The 24,394-nt window shown below is 36.1% G+C and overlaps 1 protein-coding gene across 6 annotated transcripts in view; it reads right to left on the bottom strand.

Annotated features, from left to right (window-relative positions):
• The window catches only part of TULP4 (TUB like protein 4), a 228,634-nt gene that overhangs the window by 77,760 nt on the left and 126,480 nt on the right, over positions 1-24,394 (bottom strand). Inside the window, exon 1 of one of the 6 annotated variants that reach the window (XM_074187937.1) lies at positions 3,623-3,744. The exons of 4 other annotated variants lie outside the window; for them this stretch is intronic. Coding sequence is in view for 1 of the 2 variants with exons in the window: in XM_074187935.1 (XP_074044036.1) it covers positions 2,444-2,524 (81 nt within the window). In the remaining variant the exon portion in view is untranslated. Of the gene's footprint in view, positions 1-2,443; positions 3,603-3,622; positions 3,745-24,394 lie in introns of those variants that run through there. One more of the 6 variants, XM_074187935.1, reaches the window with a different exon arrangement.

The following is a 24,394-nucleotide window of genomic DNA, read 5'->3' as shown; positions in this document are numbered from 1 at the left end:
TTAAAAGCTTCTCCCCAAATTTTGGCCCTAAAGCTTCCAGAACATAGCATTTGTAGAAGGAGCACTTGATTGTCAGTGGCAACACCCAGATTTTGGTTCTGGTTTGGCTTCAAACTAATCCTATGACTGCAGGCAATTGATCCACAAAATAATTCTCTCTGATGGATCTGCTAAGCCAAAATTTGATGAGTTTAGGGTCATATGCAAACTCTTCCATCTTAAGATAGAAGTTTATCAACTTTTTTAAAAAGTTCATTTAAGCAGGCTGTAAAAAACTAGACAGAAGACATCTCTGGATGTTGTGGATTCCCAGAATTTTTTAGATGAAAGGAACTGCAACAACATTTGATGAAAATAATTCCCAAAAATGAATAGTTCATTCATATCAAAAATTAATCACAGGAGCGGCTAGGTGGCGCAGTGGATAAAGCACCAGCCTTGGAGTCAGGAGGACCTGAGTTCAAATCCAGTCTCAGACACTTAATAATTACCTAGCTGTGTGGGCCTTGGGCAAGCCACTTAACCCCATTTGCCTTGCAAAAATATAAGAAAAAAAAAGTTAATCACATCCAACAAGTGGTTATCTAGTCTCTGATTGAAAGAATTAGAAAAACTGCAGAATCTACCAATTTAGTTAACTGTTAGAAAATTTTAACTGACCTCCAGTCTCAAAGTGCCTTTTAACAGTTTCAACCCACTGCTCCTACTTCTGGTCTCTAAGGTCAAACAAAGCAAATCTAATTCCTCTACCAGGATCAAAAAAATAGACTCCTCCTAGAGTCTATATCCAGCTACCTATATAATAAATACCCCAATTCAACTAATCCTCATATGGCATGAATTAGAGGTTATTCTCAACATCCTGGCTGCTCTGCTTTGGATGCTCTCTCCAAATGAGATCTATCTAAAACAGAATACAAGACTATCACTTCCTTATTCTTAGAAGCTATACTTTTCTTAAGACAACTGAAGATCATATGAGCTTTCTTTTATAGAGTAAAAAAGTTCATGAAAACTGCAGGAATTTTTTGTTTTGACTCAAGCTGTTTTCTACACATGCCTCTACCAATCTTGTACTTGTGAAGCTGATTCTCAAATTCAGTTTTATGACTGTACACTTATTCCTATTAAATTTCATCTTATTAAATTAATCCATGTTGTAGCCAACCTTTCAAGGTACTTTAGGATATTGACTATCTTTCACTGTAATGGTGATCCCTCCCAGAAATGTTTTATCTTCAAATTTGATAAGCTTCTTTCTATGACTACTTAAATCATATGGAAAAAATGTTAAAAAAAAAAAAAAGTACAAAAGCCAAGCGCAATTTCAGTGGGATACTCCAAAAGGACTTCAAGCTAATATCAAATCATCAATGACTACTTTTTTTTTTGGATCTTGTCTCAGGGAGATCAGTAGATTTTCTCAATTTCTATTTTGCCCTCTGCTTCTAGGATATTGGAGTAATTTTCCTGTAGTAATTCTTTGAAAATGATGTTAAGGCTCTTTTCCTGATCATGACTTTCAGGTACTCCAATAATTTTTAATTTATCTTTCCTAAATCTATTTTCCATATCAGCTGTTTTTTCAATGAGATGTTTCACAATTTCTTCTAATTTTTCTTCTAATTTTTCATTCTTTTGGTTTTGAAGTATTGTGTCTTGATTTCTCATAAAATCAGCAGCCTCCCTCAGTTCCATTTTACATCTGAAGGATTTGTTTTCTCAGAGAGCTTTCTTACCTCTTTTTTTCCATCTGGCCAATTCTGCTTTTTAAAGCATTCTTCTCCTCAATAACTTTTTGAACTGTTTTATCCATTTGACCTATGCTGGTTTTTAACATGTTATTTTCTTCAGCATTTTTTTTTTGGATCTCCTCTAAGCAGCTGACTTTTTTTCATGTTTTTCCTGCATCTCTCTCATTTCTTTTCCCAATTTTTCTTCTATCTCCCTCTTGATTTTCAAAGTCTTTTTTGAGCTCTGTTATAGCCTGAGCCCAATTTCTGTTTTTCTTGGAGACTTTAGATGCAGGAGCTTGTACTTCCCTCATTTTCAGATTGAGTATTTTGATCCTTCTTGGGATCATAGACAAAGTATTTCTCAATGGTGTTCTTCTTTTTTCTCTGCCTACTCATTTCTCCAGCCTGTGCTTGGTTTTGGGGTGCTTCCTGAACTTTTGAGTATTATTGGGACACCCCCCCCCACAAGGCTCTCCGTGTATGAGGCTCTGTCTTCCCTCCTGGTCTGTAAATGACCACAAGGGCACCCCTCTGTCATGGGGCTGAGATGGGGGGGCCTATTGTTCTATGGGGGGCCTAGACTCAATCAGGATATGAATGTGGTCAGAGCCCCAGAGACCCATTCCAGGGACAGAGGACAGAGCTCAGCAGTCTCTCTCCACTCCCCTACCTAGGCTCAGCATTCACATCCAGGGACTCCTGCTTACCGGCTCCGCCTGCTTCTGGTTCCTGGATCTGGGCTGCCACGGCCATGCTGTTCGCTGAATGCCCTGAGGGCTGGGCTTCATGTGCTCACTCTGGCAGAGGTCCCCCCAAGTCGTGCCCAGTGCTTCCCGGAGTGTAGGTCAGGAACCTGCTCCTGCTGCCATGAGCAGCAGCTCTCAGCACCCTGGGGCTGCCTCTGGGAAGCTGAAGTTCCTTCACTTTGGCGGGCCGCCCCTCCAACCCCATGGTACAGAGCCTTTCCACTCTTTTCCAGGTTACCTTGGGCTGGAGAATTGCCTCACTGGATCCCTCTGTGGATTCTGTCTCTTGAAAATTCAGTTAGAGTCCTTATTTTATACGTTTGTAAATATCAGAGAGAGAGTACCTAAAAGAGGATCTTCTCCTGTTGCCATCTTGGCTCTGCCCCCATCAATGACTACTTTTAAGGTTCAGCTGTTCTTCTAGTTCAGAATCCAGCTAATCATACTATCCAGAACACCTCTCTCCAACTTTTTGCTAAAATCTTGGTATACTACAGCTCATCAGCAAAAGGAATAAAATGAGTATGGTTATGTCCTGCTCCTAATGAAGTTATTCAAGCTTTTTGTGATTTTTTTTTGTTGTATATATTAGAGAGAGAGTTCTTTTACATGTCACTGGCCATTCTTTTAAAGATATATTCTATAGATTTAAGTCTAGCTATTGGCAATTAATATTCTTCTAGTTATTTTCTTCTGTATCTCAGTAAATAGCATTTATAGTTATAGTAATATAGTTATGTGTATCTTGGTAGGTACTGTCCCATGTGTTTTATACATTCTGTAGTTAGTTCATTCATTTATTTTGAGTTCTGTGAGACAGTGGGGTTAAAAGTCACACAGCTAGTAAGTGTCTGAGTTTGAATTTGAACTCAGGTCCTCCTGACTCCAGAGCTGATGCTCTATCCACTGGGTCACCTAGCTGCCCCTAGTCTGTTATTATTTTAAATGGAATTTCTTTTTCTATTTCTGCTGATGCTTAAAAATTGGAAAAACTAAAAAAATTATTTTTAAAGAAATTGTGCTGGAGCTGCAGTCAGGATCACACAGGACTTAGCAGCAACCACATTGGAAGCTCGTAGGGCTTGGAATACAATATACCGGAAGGCAAAAGAGCTTAGTATGAAGCCAAGAATGAACTACCCAGCAAGGCTGAATGTCTTCTTCCAGGGAAAAAGATGGACTTTCAATGAACCAGGGGAATTTCAAATGTTCCTTTTGGAATGGCCAGAGCTGAACAGAAGGTTTGATCTTCAGATACAGGACTCAGCTGCAATCAGAAGTGGATCAAATGGAGGAGCTAAAGATGCAGAACATGAAAAAAGTGGTTGAAGCAGTCTGCATGGAACTGGCTCTCTATTGGGAAAAGTGCTTCTATAGCTACGAGCAGAGAAAAGCCTTTGATTCCTATTTTGATGGTTGGTATGGGGCACATAATTTTGTAGATGAGCATGAGAAACTTGGGTGCTCAGTATTTTTAAAGTATTTTTTTAAATACCCTTTAAAAAGCATTAATTTTTTAATTGCTACTTTTTGACACTGCCTCTTCCAAAGAGTCATCCCATATGACAACTTTTTTTACAAAAGAGGAAAAGAAAAAAATCTACAAAAATGTTCAATGCATTCTTTTTTTTTAGGTTTTTTTTTACAAGGCAAATGGAGTTAAGTGACTTGCCCAAGGCCACCAGCTAGGTAATTATTAAGTGTCTGAGGCCAGATTTGAACTTGGATACTCCTAACTCCAGGGCTGGTGCTCTATCCATTGTTCCACCCAGCCACCCCTGTTCAATGCATTCTAAAAATATAATCTGACTCTACACAGGGTTCCATACCTGTAAGACCAGTCCACCACCACTGCTACAGAAGAATGCAGGGAGGTGACAAAAGTATTGAAAAAATGTTTTGTTGGGATTGGAGTCAGGAGGACCCAGATTCAAATCCAGCCTCAGACATTTACTGGCTGTAGCCTTCGGCATAACACTTGACCTTGATTGCCTCCAAAAAAATTTCAAATTAATCAAAAATAAGTTTTTATTTAATGTATTTTTGGGTTTTTTTACAGTCTTTCCTTGTCAGAGAGCCAGCCTATGTAACAATTAACATTTTTTGAAAGGGTTTCAAAAATATTCTTAAAGACAAAAGTAGATACAATTAGAGTTTAAGGTTTTCTTTTCTTTTTTCTTTTTTTTTTTTAATTTAAGGCAGTGGGGTTAAGTGACTTTCCCAAGGCCCCACAGCTAAGTAATTGTTAAGTGTCTGAGGCCAGCTTTGAACTCGGGTACTCCTGACTCCAGGGCAGATACTCTATCCACTGTGCCACCTAGCTGCCCCTAAAATTAGAGTTTAAGACACAAATAAATAGGACATAAGTAAAGCATATCCAGCACTTAATTTAGTAGGGAAGATGTAACATATTTACAAATAATAAATCATAAATATATACATTTGTGTGAAAAAAAGAAATTGTGGAAGGAAATCCTACAATCTTACAATGTTTCCATGAATGAGACAAAATTACAAGATTACAGCATACAAATTCCTTCCTTTTCCTATTTTTAAAAAACAATAAAATATTGGTACTTCATTAAACCCAGGCTACCTTTCCTATTCTTTAACAATTACTGGGGCGGGGGAGCCAGGAACTCCCAAAAGCTCTCCCCCACATCACTGCAAAGACCCTTAAATAAAAAGTAGGATTGGCCAGATAGAAAAAGAGATACAAAAGCTCTCTGAAGAAAATCCCTTCAAATGTAGAATGGAAATAAAGGATGAAGGTGACTTTGTGAGAAATCAAGAAATAATAAAACAAAACCAAAAGAAAGGAAAACTAGAAGAAAAATTGAATAATCTCATTGTAAAAATAACTGACCTGGCAAAGATATTTAGGAGAGATCATTTAAAAAATATTAGACTAACTTGAAAGCCTAGTCTTCATTTTTCAAGAAATAATCCAGGAAAACTGCCCAGAGATCCTAGAAGCAGAGGGTAAAGTGGAAATTGAGAGAATCCACTGATCACCTCCTGAAAGAGATCCCAAAATGAAAACTGCCAGGAATGTTGTAGTCAAATTTCCAAACAAGGAGCCAGAAAGAAACAATTCAAATATTGTGGAGCTACAGTCAAGATAACACAAGATTAGCAGCATCTACATTAAGGGCTCTTAGGGCTTGGAACATGATATTACAGAAAGCAAAAGAGCTTGGATTGCAACCAAGAATCAACTACCCAGAAAAACTGAACATCCTCTTTCAGGGGAAATAAAGGACTTTTCAGACTTTCCTGATGAAATAACCAGAACTGAACAGAAAGTTTGATCTTCAAGTACAGGACTCAAGTGAAGTAGAGAGAGAGGATGGACAGGAAGGACAAATCATGAGGGATTTGAACTATGTATATTCTTGCATGGGAAAAAGATACTGATAACTCATATGAACTTTCTCATTTATTAGGGCAAGTAGAAGGAGCATATATAGACAAAATCCAGGAGGGAGCTGAATTTGAATGTATAATATATATTATAAAGATAGAGTAATGGGTGAGAAAGGCATGTACTGGGAGAAAGGATATTTCACATAAAAGAGGCAAGCTTTTGCATTGGAATGGAAGAGGGAGAAGGTAAGGGGAAATGAGTGAGTCTTAACTCTCACTGGAAGTGGCTCAGAGAGAAAATATCAAGCACAATCAAGTATAGATATCTATCTTACCCTAGAGGTAAACAGGAAGGGAAAGGGATGAGAGAAAGTAGACAGGGGGGAAGAAGAGGGGTGTAGGTGATAGAAGAGCAGGAAGATCATGGGAATGGGTACTCAGATACAGCATACTTTTGAGGAGGAACAGGGTCAAAGGAGAGAGAGAGAAAAGAATAAATGGGGGTGAGGGGGAATAGTATGAAGGGAAATACAGTTAGCAATAGCAACTGTAGGAAAAAATATTGGAGCAATTTCAAAGAATGCTATCCATCCCAAAGAAATAGTTGATGGTGTCTAAATACAGACTGAAGCACTTTTCCCCCCCTCACTTTATTTTTCTTGAAATTTCTCTTTATTTATGTGTTTACTTTATGTTTACTTTATAATATGACTGTTGTAGTAATGCATTTTCTGGCTACACATTTTTAACCTACACCAAGTAACTGGCTTTCTCAATGTGGGAAGTGGGGTAGGAGGAAGGGAGAGAATTTGGAACTTAAGGTTTGCTTCTGCATGTAGCTGGGGCAAAAAAAAAATTAAAAATTAAATTAACATAAAAAAACACAATTACCTGGGGGAAAATTCATTCTTTGATTATAAACTGCTAGAAAAACTGGAAATCAGTCTGGCAAAGACTAGGCTTAGACAATATATTGCACTGTATTCTTTATTTTAAATGAATATTCAACCTTAAAATTTTTTGATATGATAATTAATGTTAAGAAAAATAGCTTATATACCTCTCATAGCTATGGTTAAGAGAGATATTCTTAACCAAACAAGAAATAAAGAAAAAGAAAAATGATAAAGTTACTGAAAAGCTACAGCACAAACAGCATTGATTTATCTAGGAATGAGAGGAAAAAAATCTTGTCTCCAATTTTTCTAACAAAGGTATGGTATCCAAGTTCTAGAAAACAATTTGAAATATAATATTAGTATCTCTTCTACAATTATGAAGTCAAAGGATGTGAATAAGCAATTGAAAGTATTCAAATGATATGAAAGAATGCACCAAATCTCTATTAATAAGAGAAATGAAAATAAAAACAATCCTAAATTTTCATATCCTGCAAATGACAAAAAATGTCAATGCTCAATGATAAGAGAGGTTGTTGAAGGATAGGCACACTCACATATTGTTGGTAGAGCTATGAAATGGTATAACCACTTTGCAAAGCAATGTGGAATTATGGAATTAAAAAATAAAAATATCCACATCCTTTGAAGCAGAGATTTCATCATTGGATTTATATGTCAAAGGAGTTATCAGAAGCAAGTTCCCATATACTCCAAAATATTTACAGCAGTACTTCTTGAGAAATTTTGAAATAAAGTAGATGTCAATCAACTGAGGAATGGGTAAACAAACTGTGGAACAAAAATGTAATGGAATATCACTGTTCTGTAAGCGATTATATGTGTGATAAATATAGAGAAGCTTGAAAAACCATATGAACTGGTAGAGTAAAAGGAAACAAGAACATGTCTACACATTGACTACAACAAATGTATATAGAAAGAACTACATTCTTTCCCCCTCTCCAAAGTAAATGAAAAAAATTATAAAGATAAACCAGTACTCAAGTGAAGAAATGAGAAGATCCTTAATACATCATTTTATAAAGGTGAAAATTCCCCAGTTGATATACTTTTTTAATATATGTATTAGTTGTTCTCATGTTTTTGCCAAGGTAAAAATCACTATGCTATGGGATAGCTCTTTGAAAGGAGAGACTGGGGATAACTATGATGTTTTAAGAAACCGAAGATACCAATTAAAAACATTATTTAAAAACTTGAAAAATAGCTGCTTCATTTGGTTAAAATGACCATTTCTCAAGAGATAGAGATGCTACAATTGAAAAACAATAGATGCTATAAATCCTAACTCTCAATAACTGTGACATCTGACAAATCACTTAACCATTCTAAAAATAATTTAAGTCTCAATAAAATGAGAGGGTTGAACTAAATGTTTTCTTTCTTTTTTTTTTGAACTAAATGTTTTCTAAGGTCCCTTCTATCTCTAAATTAATACATTTGACTTTTAAACACCTACCACAGTGCCAGGAACATAGCAGGCACTTCATAAATACCTGTTAATTGACTGATACATGCATTTACTGCCAGTGTCTTCTTACTGGGCAGTCTGCCTGATTTCTCCTTCTGAGATTAGCCTGCTTATACATGGCCATTTTGTGTTCTGTCATATTGAGTACTGCAGATTTTCTTTAGAGTTAACCATTTTTTTCTGTTTTCAAATTTATTAGTTAAAATGATGTTATTGATTTCTTTTGCAATCACTATGAACAGTTGATTTGTTTGGAGAAGCACAATAGTGGGGGGGTGGTGGAAAAGTATAGAAATGTAATGTATCTTCTCTTTCTTCCCCCATACACATGGATACACCGGAGGTACTCCTAATAAAGAGCTAGATAAAGTGGGGGGGGAGACTTATATTCAAATTTTCTCTCAATCAATCAACAAGTATTTATTATGGACTTCTGTGCTAGGCCCTAGGGATAAATATGAAATAAAAATGAAATATGATAAATAAATATGATATGAAACAGTCTGTGGTTCAATGAACTAACACATTACTGGTTATGGAGACTAGCTAAGTCACTAAATGTCCCATTACCCACAGGAAACTAAGACTGTAAAAATTGGATTCTGACCTATATTGGTAGAGGAATTCTAGGAATCCCTATATCAAAGAAATCAAATATAAGAATGAATGAATGAAACTCTAATAGTGGTACTTTCTCTCCTTAGTCATCTTATTTTCTCTATTTCTATTAATCACAATTTTGTTTTTTGTTATCTTTCTAGTTTGTTTTCTAAATAGCCACTCTTAAAAAATACTTAAAAATTGCTAATCCAAACAGCCAGGTAGGATTTCAGAAAGTTATACAAAGTTTTCAGCACAGTGGGAATTATATTAAACATTATAAAGCAGACTATCTAATTCAATTTTTTTCATTTATTGTATCTAACTATGTTCTAGGTATTAAACTATTCAGATACAAAGAAAGACAAAAAAGGCAGTCCCTGCTGTCAAGGAACTGACAGTATTAATGGGGTGGACAACAAGGTAACAACTAATTTTAAATGATATATATATATATATTATATATATATATATATATATACACACACACAAGGTAAATAGGAAATAATGATCAGAATGCAAACATTAAAGGCTATTTGAAGAAGCTGGAATTTTAGCTAATATTTGAAGGAAGCTAGGATGTAACGAGAGAGAACATATTTTAGAGAACATCTAGAGAACTATCTCCTATGTAGTCCATATAGCATCTAACGTAGGACTGAAACTAAATTTTTTTTAAAAAAATTATTTTTGGGAGAATATATTTTGAGAGCATATTATGAGAGCATTTGAATGTTGGTGGGATATTCCTTTAGAAAAATTAGAACTGGAAAATTATCTGTAGACATCTGTACACATCCTAAGACAAAGTTAATATATGACTGACTTAGGCGGCTAGGTGACGCAGTGGATAGAACACTGGAGGACCTGAGTTCAAATCTGGTCTCAGACACTTAATAATTACCTAGCTGAGTGGCCTTGGGTAAGCCACTTAACCCCACTGCCTTGAAAAAAACCTAAAAAAAAAAAGAATTATGTTGGGGCGGCTAGTTGGTGTATTGGATAAGGCACCAGCCTTGGAGTCAGGAGTACCTGGGTTCAAATCCGGTCTCAGACACTTAATAATAACCTAGCTGTGTGGCCTTGGGCAAGCCACTTAACCCCATTTGCCTTGCAAAAAACCTAAAAAAATATATATATATATGACTGACTTGGTCCTGTAAAGAAAACTTATTTAAACAAATGGCTTAAGTTGATACAAATATAATTTGGTTATAACAGATCAATAGCTATGATTTCTGTAAATATGTTCTAATTGTGATGCAATTATCTTTTTGTCCGTATCTGCCTCATATTTTCTAACTATAAAGTGCCCCTATTCATCTTTTTTCTTTGCCGACTTTACATAATTCAAACTGTTCAACTAATGTAGGGTTTATCAACTCTTTTCTCTATCTTAGAACCCTTTTGGAAATCTGGCAAAGCCTATAGATCCTTTCTGAGGACAATGTTTTTAAAGGTATAAAATATACAGCATTACAAAGGAAAATAATTGAAATACAGCTATAAAAAGAAATTAAAGACCCCAGGGACAGAACCCTGGAACTAAAGTGATAATATTCCTAGTCACTTTCTCACCTAAAGACAGCAACTTGACTCATCTGGAACTCAACTGAGTCTGAAAAGTTTATTTAAGACTTTCCTCAAAGTAATAATTCAGGTAGCTACAAACTAGTCAGCAGGTGTCAAACCAACAATGGGAATTTATATTAAACATTTACTGTATGTTGGCCAATGTGCTAGATGCTCGAATCTCTGCCCACAAAGAGCTCGCAGTCTACTAAGAGAAGCAGTATGTAAATAAATATATACCGAACATAGAGAATATGAAAGGGAAGTGACTAGGTACCATCAGTGACAGAGAATGAGGAAAGTCTCTTTTACAAGTTGAGATTTGAATTGATCTTCCAAGAAAACTAAGAAACAGAAGGAAAGGAGGAGAAACAGCAACTGAAAAAAACAAAATGTCAGGGACACAGTGCAAGGAACATAATTTGATTGTAGAGTCATGGAGGAAAGTAAAGTGTTTAAAATAAAATAGGGGACACACTGTGAAGGGCTTTAGAAGTCAAATTAAGATTCTTTTATTTGACCCTAGAAGTAAAAGGGAGCTACATGATATGGTCAGGCCTACACTTTAGCAAAATCACCTTGGCTAAAGAGCTGAGGATGGCCTGAAGTTGAGTGAGACCTGAGGGACTGAGACTCACCATAAATTTATTGCAGTAGCTCAGGCATGAGGTAAAAAGGGTCTATATAAGACTAGATAATGGTTGTATGAGTAGAGATAAGGGCAGTTAGGTGGTAGAGTGTATAGACATCAGCCAGGATGAGTTTAAATCCAGTCTCAGATAGTTAACATATATTAGCTGTGTGACCTTGGACAAGTCACTTAACTCTGTCTGTCTTGAATGCACAGCCATATCCAGTCCTTATCACATATGGCCACTAGACCCAGATGACTCTGGAGAAGAAAGTGAGGTTGGTGACTTAGCACAGAACCCCTTCATTCAAATCCAAGTTATGAGCTTGTAATGATATCATCTCCCTAATGGTCATCCTTGAGACTGGAGAACAAACATAATAGCTACTGTGAAGTAGAATGGTTAGGACTTAGCACAGATGGCTATGTAGAGTGAGTGTGGCTTAAGAATTGATGAGACGTGGGGGGGGGGGGGGGGCGGGGGGCTAGGTGGCGCAGCGGATAAAACACCGGCCCTGAAGTCAAGACTACCTGAGTTGAAATCCGGGCTCAGACACTTAATAATTACCTGGCTGCATGGCCTTGGGCAAGCCACTTAACCCTATTTGCCTTGCAAAATCCTAAAAAAAAAAAAAGAATTGATGAGACCAAAGTTGCCCAACTATGTGATGAGGAAGATGGTGATACCCTAAAAGGAAACAGGAAATTAGAAAAGAAGAAGAAAAACTGAGTTTTGGAGGAAAGAAAACAGGTTCTGTTTTGGATATATTGAATTTGAGATATTTCTGAGACATTCAACAAAATAGGCTGTCAATGATATGAGACTACAGGATAGGAGAGAAATTAGTGCTGGATAAACACATTTGAGAATCATACACATAGATATGAATACTTAGTTGGCATGACCTGAAAAAGATGCAGCAAAGGACAGCACTCAGGCAGGAGAAAAACCAGCAAATAATAGTGTACTAAAAAGGAAAGTATTCAGGGGGCAAATATTGATAGTGTCACAAGCTACAGAGAAGATATGATCCACGAAAATAAAAGCAAATAAAAGAACGTATTAAGCAAATAAGACACCCCTGGTAAAGGAAGAGAAGAGTTTCTGTTCTGATGAGATTGGAAGCTAGATTACATACTACTTACGTCCTCCAAGCAACAATTTTAAGACGTTATGTTAGAAAAAACTGCACACAATCTATAACTAAATCTATATAAATAATATAAATCTATATAACTAAACACAATCTATAGATCACCACCACCACCACCACCATTATTTCTCTTGAGGATACTAATATTCTCCCACATTTGGAGACAACCTGATTTTTCCTTAAGTCTCATGTCCCATACCCAAAGTGTATTAATTTCTGAATGATTTTTATTCTATATACAACATTTCTGGTTTTTGCTCCCTCCCCTTATATTCAAACACCTCACCTGGACAACTATAAACTACTTGTAACTAGTCTTACTTCTTCCTTTCTTCCCTCTTCATGCCAAGACAATCTTCTAAAGGCAAAATCTGGCCTGTCATTTCCCTTTTAAAAGCATCCAGTAGATCTACAGGCTAACACCTTAGGCTCACATTTAAAACTCTCCACAATTATGTACCAATCTACATTTCTAGGCAATGGGATCAAGTGACTTGTCCAAGGTCACACAGCTAATATTAAGAGACCAGACTTGAACTCAGGTCCTCCTGACTCCAGGGCCAATGATCCATCCTTTGAGTCACCTAAGCTGCCCCCTAGACTTATTTCAAAATACTCCTTACCATGGATACCTCAGTACCATCAAAATGAATTAAATAAACAATTCCTAGAATTTATCATCCTATCACCTTGAATGAAAGAATGAATAAACCATTTATTAAGTACTACTTACCATGTACAAAGCATTGTGATAAGGGCTGGGATACAAATCAAAAAATATACAGTCCCTGCTATCAAGGGTGTTGAATTCTAATGGAGAAAATACAGGTGGAAAGTTTCAGCTTTAAGTCAGATGGATAAATATCCCAAGACAGTTATTTCTAATATTAAGTCATTGGACTTCAGTGAGGAAATTTCTTTTCTAGGTCTTTCTTCCCAAGATGACTGCTGTGGATACTGAGCTAAAAGAACTGTTATTCCCAAGGCTGTATTCATTTTGACTTCACCACACTCTGAAGAACCTCTTCACTGGGAAATCTCATTGTCCTACAGGATTGAATCAACCTTATTACTCAAAACTCATGAGTATCCTCTGCTCAGAGGGTAGAATCATGAATCGATTCAACTTCCATTTATAGGGGAGGCACAGGTCAGACATCAATCTTCTCATTTATTTGCCTGACTATACTCATTTTGGACTTTTTAAACTTCTTCACAGTGCCCCCTTTGTTTTTTCAGTTTTGTGTGTTGTCCTTTGGTTTGTAAATTGTCATTAAATGTTTCCTGAAGACAGAGACTATATATTCCATATTTGTATTTCCAGTGCTTAGACACACAGTAGGCACACAATAAAGGTTTAATCATTATTGGACTTTATGTTGTATTTAAGATGTGTAATAGGCATTTGGAGATGAGTGACTTAGAGGTTAGGAGAGATATTAGAGGCAGATAGTTTTGAGAATCATCAACACAGAGATGATAATTGAATCCATGGGAGCTGATGAGATCAACAAGTGAAATATTCAATTATAAAGAAATAAAGAACAAATTAAATAGCTAAAAGACTAATCAATGCTCATGTCTCAGCTCTGACAATATAATAAAAATGACAATGTTATATCCTCCAAGCTATCAAAGGAATACTTTACAGAATTTGACAGAATAATAAAACTCCTGAAAGAACAAAATATCTAAAATATCAAGGGCAATATTGAAAAAAAATAGGGATGAAGGAAAATCATGCCTTTAATAAGTTTTTTATAAAGCAGTAGGTATTCATATTGATATAAAACTAGATCAGAATAACAGTCAAGAAAAGGAAAATAAATTGTGTGACTCAAAAATCCAATATTCAATAAACTCCCAAACATAAATTACATAGGAAAACTAATAGACCACACAATTTCCTTCTTTATCTCCTTTCTCCCCTTTTATTCTCCCTCCCATTCTGTATGACTGTATAATGCATATGTGAGTGAATTGTGAAGTTTAGTCTCTTGCACAGATCCTTCATCTAAAATCATGATTATAATGATACATTTTGGATTAGTTTCCTTGGACTATCCTCATTCTGGTTTATATTCCACCCAGCAATCATATTTGCTCATGTCACCCCCTATTTAATGAATTCCATTGGTTTCTATCAACTCCAGGATCAAATATTGGTTATAACAGTTTTTCACAATTTCATTCCTTCCCACCTCTGCAGTCTTCTTCTGCCTGCTATGATTCAGAGTATTGGCCTGATTGTTACTAGAGCATGATATTCCATGTCTGAATTCTGCATCTTTTCACAGAATTAGCCCGTCACCTGGAATTCACTTGCTCCTCATCTTCAATCCCTATTTTCAGTTCCCTTCAGGTCCCAGTTAAAATTTCACCTAAAGCAAGTTTTAAACATTACTTATCTCCCAATTTATGCTCTTTTTCATCTTTTTTTTTAAACACAGTTCTTTGTGTGTTACCTTGAGATCAGACTATTTTGGATTTTTGGTTTTTGGCCTTTGTTATCCCCAGTGCTCAGAACTGTGACCAGCATATAATAAATGCTTATACCTTAATTTTCAGGCTTGTTCCTGCCATTTCTTGGATACTTTAATATTCATCTCTATTGTCCTGTGTACTTTTACAAACTAACATATTAATATTTCCTCTGTTTTTAGTTCCTGAGATCTTTGGTGCTTTTTTCCCTTATAATCAATCCCGTTACTCACATTTTGAATTCTTAACTTCTAATCCACTGGGCCAGAATAGGATCTCAAAACTGACTCGGGTCTCTTCTGAAATTCATTAACCTACATGAGGTAGCTTCTGCAGGGACTGCCTGATCCTAACTGGATTCTTTCTTTACCATCACTTTCAGTGATGGAAACCTTGCCCAGTTTCTTCAGTTCTTTGGTTGTCTTTTTTGTCCTAGCTCAGGGAAAGGATAGGCAAGTTTCTGGAAAACTTCAATTTGAGGTTTCCTAATCTAGGGGCTACTCCAAGCAAAGAAGGATGTCAAATGCATAAACATCTGTAGAAATGATTTGCTTTGCCATTGAACTTTAAGAAGCATGAGACCTTTCCATTTGATTTCCATATAAAGTGCCTACCTTTAGAGCATGGACAATTCTACTTTTTTATTTTAATTCCAAGTGCTTATTATAATGCTTTGCATATAGTAAGTGCTTAAAATATCCATCATATCCAACAGGACTGAACCTGCTATCTCCAATATAACTAATGATTTCTAAACTTAATGGTTTTTCACCATGTCAATCTTTCTACATACAAAGAGTTTTCAACATTCATTTTTTGTAAAGTTTTGAGTTCCATATTTTCCTCTCTCCTGCCCCTCCCCTGCCCTTCCTCCTGAGTAATCTGATATAGCTTTTACATGTATGACTATGTTAAACACAGTTCCTTATTAGTCATGTTGTGAAAGAAGATTCAGAACAAAACATATAAAACCATAAGAGGGCAAATAAAACAAAAATGTTTAAATGGAAAAATAGTATACTTTGCTCTGCATTCAAACTCCCTGGGTATGGGTGGCATTTTCTATCACAAGTTCTTTAGAACTGTCTTTGATTACTGTATTGCTGAGGAGAGCTAAGTTCATCATAATTGTAAACATTAATGGCAACATGGTATGATAATCAATGTTCTCACTTCTGCATACATACATATGTATACATATATATATATGTGTGTGTGTGTATGTGTATGTGTATATATATATATATATATATATATATATATATATATATATATATATATATATATATATATATATATATTAGGTTTTTTTCCCAAGGCAAATTGGGTTAAGTGGATTGCCCAAGGCCACACAGCTAGGTCAATATTAAGTGTCTGAGACAGGATTTGAACCCAGGTACTCCTGACTCCAGGGCTGGGGCTTTATCCACTGCACCACCTAGCCGCCCCCCATTCATGATTTCTTACAAAACAATGATACTCCATCATATTCATATACCACAATTTGTTCAGACATTCCCAAATTAATGGGCATCTTCTCAATTTCCAATTCTTTTGCCACTACAGAAAGAGCTGTTGTAATTTCGGGGAGGGGGGGTGTTTGCAAGGCAAAGGGTTTTAAGTGATTTGCCCAAGGTCACACAGCTATGTATCTGAAGTTGGATTTGAACTTGGTCTTCCTGACTCCAGGGCTGGTGCTCCATGCACTGCACCATCTAGCTGCCCCTACCACTTTATTTCTTAGCCAGTACCAAACAGGTTTGATGACTGATGCTTTATTTTTTTCTTTTTTTAATTAATTAATTTTTGAATTTCACAATTTTTGCCCCAATTTGGCTTCCCTTCCAACTTGATGCTTTATAATATAAATTTAGTTCTGGTCCAGCTAGGTCAACTTCCTTTGCATTTTTTTTCATAAATCATTCTCTTGATATTCTTGACCTTTTGTTCCTCCAGATGAATTTTATTACGATTTTTCTTAGCTCTATAAAATAATTTTTGGTAGTCTGATGATATAACTCATTTTTATTATATTAAATCAGCCTACCCATGAACAGGACTTGATTTTTTATAATATTGCTCTATTCTCCTCCTGTTTGACTTATGCTTCTCAGTCCTTGTTACTAGATCTTCATCCAATTTATACTTCCTACCTATGGATGTCAACAAGATTCTGTTGTTCCTCTATGTATTTTGCTTGATCTCCTCTTATCTCATGGATGCATTACCTCTCTGTAGATGATTTTCAGATTTATTCAGTTCTAACCGCTCTTACGATCTCCCATTTCACATCTCCAAATGTCTATTAGACATCTCAAACCAGATGTCCCATAGCTTTGTTAATCCCCTACTCAATAAATTCTGGTGTCCTCTATTGTCTCCAGGATCAAATAAAAAAAATCCTCTCCGGCTTTCATAATCTGACCCATTACTATTTTTGCCATCCCCCTTTGTCCTTAGTCTTCTTTTTCTTTATCTCTCAGCTTCTTTCAAGTCTCAGCTAAAATGCCACTTTTCCCAGTCCCCATTAATTAACAGTGTCTTCACTGAGATCATATTCAGTTTATTATATAAATATGTACATATACATGTGTGTGTATAAATATATATGTATACTGTTATTTGTTGTCTCTTTCATTAACAATTTTTGTTAAAGGCAGTGACTCCCTTTGCATCCCACAATATCTGACACATAAATACTTTATAACAAGACAATGAAAAAGTATACATGGGCTTTTTCTGATATAAGAAAATCTATACCACATATATTTCCACAAATATTCTGTTCATATATTTCAATTAAAATAATCCTCTATGATACACTTATATCATTACATAAAACACGGGAATTGTACACTAATTACAGGAATTAGTATTCCACTACGAGAGAGAGAGAGAGAGAGAGAGAGAGAGAGAGAGAGAGAGAGAGAGAGAGAGAGAGAGATAAAATAGTCCTGGAATAATTTTCTGCTAAAGAACATTTAAGCATCTTAATTTCCTGACTTTAATCAATTTTTAAAAGTAAATTGTTTTATTTTGACTAGTCAACAGAGTACTTTTTTCTATATTTGTAAATAAAAGATATTTACAATCTAGATTACAGCATCAGTCACCAAATGCCCAAAATACTACCCAATTTAGAGGGAGGGAGGGAGGGGGAGGGAGGAGAGGGGAGGGGGGGAGGGAGGGAGGGAGGGAGGGAGGGGAGGGAGGGAGGGAGGGAGAGAGAGAGAGAGAGAGAGAGAGAGAGAGAGAGAGAGAGAGAGAGAGATTTGTTTAGAAAAAGCTGATGTCTTCAGTTAAAGGTACCACTCTGTCACAACACAGAGAAATAGGCTTTGGAATTGAATTTCAGAAATTCTAAAACATTGTTGTGGGAAATGTTCCAAGTGGAGAGTCTGATTTTGCAATAATGGCATGCTAAACACATTCCAAAAATTTGCTGGATCAGACCACTGTCTGGTATTTAAAACAACAAACTGCCTTATGTTCCGCATGAAGCTAAGTGCATAGCTGAGGTTCTGATAATCTTTTTGTTATTCTTTTTCATTAGATCATGATTGCTTGGGATAGAGGGGGGGGACCGTAAAACAGGATCAGTAATGCCAAAAATTCAAATAGTGATTACTGCAACTTTCTTTTCAACTTGATCTAGAGGACTGATCAAATAAAACTGGGGTATTTGTTCTGTAATAGAAATTTAAACAACTGCCTAAGACAATACAAATTTCAAATATATAATTTTGTGGGCATACTCAAGTCTCAGCCTTGGATCACTCCACACCTTCATTACCTTTTCTCTTATACATGTGCTGCTAAAAGGAGGAAGGGGAAAGTCACATATTGTTCTAATTGTATCTATTATAAATGCATGTTAAATAATCTTAACTGGGCTCTCACTGATACCAGGTAAGCTTTATTTTATTTTCCTTATCAACAAAATATTCTGTTTCTTCCAAACCTTTTCATCCCTTCCAAGCCATCTCCTCTAATAGACTGTCCCTTTACATGCACCCTATTACTGCAGATCCCCAGGGCTGCAACCTAAGAGTCATCTTGAACTCCTCACTACCCCCCTACCTGTCAATCTCACCTTTGCCTCATCTTCTCTCTTCTAGTAGGTGTGCTCTTCACTTCAAGTTTGGGGTATTGCACTAAACTAATAATCAAGTCTCAAGTCTCTCCCCACTCCTATCTATTTCTATTCAAACTCCATTTTCCTAAAATGACGAGTTCAATAATGTCATCACCATACCATCCCTCAATAAACTCCAGCGGCTTAGGAGAAGCTAGGTGGTGCAGTGGATAGAACACCAGCCCTGGAGTCAGGAGCATCTGAGTTCAAATCCAACCTCAGACACTTAATAATTATCTAGCTGTGTGACCTTGGGCAAGTCACTCAACACCACTGCCTTGCCAAAAAAAACAAAGCAAAACTCCAGTGGCTTCCTACTAACTTAAAGACCCACTCAAAATGCTATTTGACATTCAAAGTCCTTCAAAACTGAGCCTTCTCCCACCTTCCCAGGCTTCTTATTTATACCTTCCTCCCTGACCCATACTCCTCAATCCAGTGACATTGGTCGTTTCACAAACAAAAAAGATTTCATCCCATGGCTTCAAGCCCTCTCTCTTTCTGTCCTTCATGCCTAAAATGCATTTCCCTTCTAAACTTCAACTACTGACGTGCTTGGCTTCCTTTGAAGTCCCAACTAAAATTAAAAACCTTTTAAAATAAGCCTTCCCCAACACCTGTTAATTCTGATGTCTTCCCTCTGTTAATTATTTCCTATTTATTCTATATATAGTTTACTATATATATATATTTGTGGCAAGGATTGTCTTTTGCCTCTTCATGTATTCCCTGGCACATAGTATGAATTTAATAAATGTCTAATTATTAACTGATTGGTTGGTGTAGGTACTTTCTCCACTGATATTCATCACAACCTTAGAAAGATAGTCTTCGGGTCAGCTAGGTGGCGCAGTGGATAGAGCACCGGCCCCAGAGTCAGGAGGACCTGAGTTCAAATCCAGCCTCAGACACTTAATAATTACCTAGCCATGTGGCCTTGGGCAAGCCACTTAACCCCATTGCCTTGCAAAAAAGAAAGAAAGAAAGAAAGCTAGTCTTCAGGAGTTGTTGTGCCTGAAAAATTCATCAATCTGGGGTCAATTTGGTGATAAGCATCTAGATTGGTTCAAGCACAGATGATATACACAAGTGGACTTATACTCACAGATTTTTCCAGCTTGGCAGTAACTGCTAAAGCCTTGAATTACAAGGCACAGCTTTTGAGAAATCACAATGTCATAACAAGGCATAAGAATAAGATTTTAATGAAAATATAAATATAAAGGTAAACATTTTTATAATACAAATCTGATATTCAAAAAAGAAATTAAAGGTTTATAGTAAATATGCATGTGATAAATAAATGTATATTTAAAAAACCCTGAAATTACATTTTACAAAAAAATTTTTCATGATAATTTTTCTAATTTATCTCTCCCATGTGGTTCCAAAGACTCAAATATATACATTTCTATTCTTGGCCTTGGAAAAACCATGTTACATTACCTAAACCCATCTAAACATGCTTAGTTCCTAATACATATTTACATTTGTACCTGCTAAGACCTATCTGTTGATTTTCCTCTCTTGAACTCCATATTTTACTCTATTTATCCTTGCAACATAGAAAGGCCCTTTCTTATCCTTCTGCATTCTTTCAAATATAACTCTGAAATATTTCTCCTTTAAGAAACTTTTACAGATTAATAATAATGATAATCATATTAATAAATAACATTTATTTAGTACATCAAATTTTTCCTACCATTACCACAGCATCCTACTGAGTGATTGTTTATATGTTCTATTATCTCTAAAATGTTATTCTAGTTCACCTATTTATAGTGCCATTTATAGTTTTAATTTTTTCCTTGAGACTCCAAGAAGTCTCCTTGAAGAGACACCAAAATAACTCAAAGTATATTGAAACTATAAATTTTAATATAATATCCATGTTCCCTATAGATTCTCAATAACTGTTAGCTCATTTTCTTCTGAGATCTTCTGCCTCCATTTGTTTTTTAGGTTTTTGCAAGGCAAATGGGGTTAACTGGCTTGCCCCAGGCCACACGGCTAGGTAATAATTAAGTGTCTGAGACTGGATTTGAACCCAGGTACTCCTGACTCCAAGGCCGGTACTTTATCCACTATGCCACCTAGCTGCCCCTTCTGCCTCCATTTCACAAGAAAACAGAGAAAAAAATACCTTTCTAAAGAACCCAAAGCAATGTTTTATACCACGTTAAGAACAAAATTTTAGCTTAACAAATTAAGGTATATGTATGTCATGGAACACTATTGTTCTATTAGAAACCATGAGGGATGGAAATTCAGGGAAAACTGAAAGGATTTGCATGATCTGCTGCTGAGCAAGATGAACAGAACCAAAAAAACATTGTACACCCTAACAGCAACATGGGTGTGATAATCAACCTTGATGGACTTGCTCACTGCATCAGTGCAACAATCAGGGACAATTTGGGGCTGTCTGCAATGGAGAATACCATTTGTATCCAGAGAAAGAACTGTGGAGTTTGGACAAAGACGAAAGACTATTACCTTCAATTTAGAAAAAAAAATGTTATCTTATTATTTTTTATTATGTAATTTTGCTATCTTTTATACTTTATTTTTCTTCCTTAAGGATATAATTTCTTTCTTATCACATTAAATTTGGATCAATGTATACCATAGAAAAGCTACCATTAACACCAGGACTTTTAAAAAGTTAGATTATATAATGTGTCTCTTTTCATCTTGTCATTTAATGTTTCTAACTGCCAGATTACTTTCTCCTAAAGAACCCACCCTCTCCCAATCCTCAATGGTGGACATTTTTCTGGAATGCTGCTTTAAAAAAAGATCTATTCCAAATAGTATTTCATTCATTCATTCATTCAAAAGAATATTAATATCCGTATTTCAATCCTTATTCTTGTATCTTAGGAAATCTGCTATCCTTGAAAGATGCAATGGAATAGTTTTTAGTTTTTAGAATAGGGTTTTACAATACCAAGTTATCTTTCAAAGATGTCTGGTTTGTTATCCAAACAAATTTGGCTCACTATCTCTTTGCAAGTGGACTCAAATAATGACTAATACTACTAGTCCTTCGGTATCAAAGAGAACCATACCAACCAACCGACTGGAGGCATGAGTTGCACAATTATGTTTATCATCATGTTGAGCAAGATTTCCTCACTTGCCTTTTCTGAAATCATTCTATCCCAAATCTGATTTATAGGACACAGGACTTAAGATAGTCTGGCTTTTCAGGAGTATCTTGGCCTTAAATGGTTTCGATCCATCCTGTCTCATGGCACATTATCAATACCTGTGTTATGTGGTAATAGAATGAAACTATCCAGTCCATTCTAACCTGTCTCTCAATAGGCAAATCATCAATACAGCCTTTCCTCTCAAACTCTCCATACTTTTTTTGAACTACTAATTAGTAAGATAACAATTGGCAATAGCTTTAAGACTATGACGATATCAGCTTTGCATTATTAGGGCTATATTGCTCTGCTCTAAGTATATGTTAGTGTATTCTTTAGAGCTTAATCTAAATGGACATGGCCAGAACCACTACACTTTCTAAGATTCCACCAGTTTCTCCAGGATCTGTTACATTACAACACTAGATGCCTCTTGGTGCTGTATCCACCACTCCAGATTTGGAGAACTGAACCTGACTCCCTTTAGATTGGCTGAGGACAATGAAGGCCATGGTCTTTCCCTTTGGAACAGCACTCAACTCTCTCAGAATTGACTGTCCCATGTTCAACTACTGTTTACATGGAACTCTTCTCCATTTTAGCCTTCAATTAGCCCAGAAAATGGATGGTGCTGGAGCACTGGTCTATACCTGGCAATGGGAAAGCCATAGAGTAGTAGGTGAAGGTACTGTCCCCTTTGAGGCCTCAAGGCCTTTCCAGTAGGAGAGTCAATGTAGTGGGTCTGGAAACCTCAGTAAAAGGCCCAGGTGAAGCCACCCACCATTCAAATGAGAAATTTCAAAATTTCTTAGTCACAGAGGGAAGGAAGGGTTTGTTGCTAGCCCCTCACCCTCAATTTCCAATCAACTGTGCTGTTCTCAGCCCCATAAAACTGCCAGCCCTGTAACCAAAGGCGTTATTTTCTTCTCACTTTCCCAGTTCTATTTTCTTCCATGCTTTTAAAAAGGAGGTATGCCTCCTCCTCTGAGTCATTGACTTAACTGAAGTAGTCATTTGACCCACTTTGCTACAAGTTCACACCTTGCTAATAAACTGATAAAGTTCAGAATCCTGCACCTCAGTTTACTTTTTATTAAATTCTATCAAAAGCAAAAGTTTTGAAAAAGAGGGAAAGAAATGTTTTTTTTAAGAAGGAGATATGCATCCTAAATTAAATAATTTAATTCTATGAATAAAAAAGGCAATATGAAGAAATAAAATACACTAGACTTGTCAGGAAATCAGTTTCAAGTGACTAGAGCTTAGGGACAAAATAGCTAATGCTTTTTATAAAAAACTACAAGAAGGGTCAAAAATGGGGGTTTATTCTTCAATTTAGCTGCCTTTGATAAGATAATAATAAGTGAGAATTACTGAATAATTCAATTATATATGTAAAATGAACTCCACTCTCAACATGGAATAAACCTAAAAGAATCAACTCAAGGAAATAAACATTTGTAAAAATGTAAAACAAACAAAAACCATCCAGATTAAGAAGTTAGTAGGACTTAGCCATAAATCTGTTTATTATACAAACTGAAAACTAAAAAGGAAAGAGCTTTTCTAAATGAACACAAAACCTTTTTGGATCAGGTACATTACTGTATCATATATTTCGTTTTGTTGAAAAAAATATTAGAAGGTAGAAATGGGGGAGGTATTTCAGGCAGGCTTGCCAAATATAGAAATGGCCAATTTAGTGCTAAGAAACAATTGTTCAGCATATTCATTTCCTAACTATCCTACAGTAAAAGCAGATTTATACCTCTGGACCTGCTTTTCAAATTTTGATGATGATGACAATGATGATATACATATGATACACATGATATACAGGAAAATGATGCCAGGACAAGCAAGTACACTCAATTTAAGTGAGGGAGCTATGCTAAGCAAGTCATCAGCCTCATTTTCTCCTCCAGAGACATCTGGAACCAGTGACCAGTTCAGGATAATTGGAGATGGCTCTGGATGTGGGACAATCAAATTTTAGTTAAATATCATCAAACCACAGCTGGCTGATAGTTGAACATCTAGTGGAAAAGTTATAAATTATGACATATTTTCAGGTCTTCACCAAACTCACTCAACCCTTACGAATTGTGCGTTGCCCTTTTTTGTTTGTTTGTTTTTTTGCAAGGCAATGGAGTTAGATGACTTGCCCAAGGCCACACAACTATGTAATTATTAAGTTTCTGAGGCCAAATTTGAACTCAGGTTCTCCTGACACCAGAGCCAATACTCTATCCACTGCATGACCTAGTTGCCCCAAATTGTCCATTTCTACATTTGAAGATTCATTTCTACAATCATGCAGCTTCAAAACAACAGTTGCCTTGGAGTGCCCCTTTTCCTTCAAATCTTAAATCCAATGTTGTCAAATGCTGTTCATCCTATCCTTTAAATTCCCACAATTAC

The sequence above is a fragment of the Macrotis lagotis genome, chromosome 5 (assembly GCF_037893015.1).
Source record: "Macrotis lagotis isolate mMagLag1 chromosome 5, bilby.v1.9.chrom.fasta, whole genome shotgun sequence".
Taxonomy (NCBI): Eukaryota; Metazoa; Chordata; class Mammalia; order Peramelemorphia; family Peramelidae; genus Macrotis; species Macrotis lagotis.
This window is presented reverse-complemented; position numbering and strand designations above follow the sequence as displayed.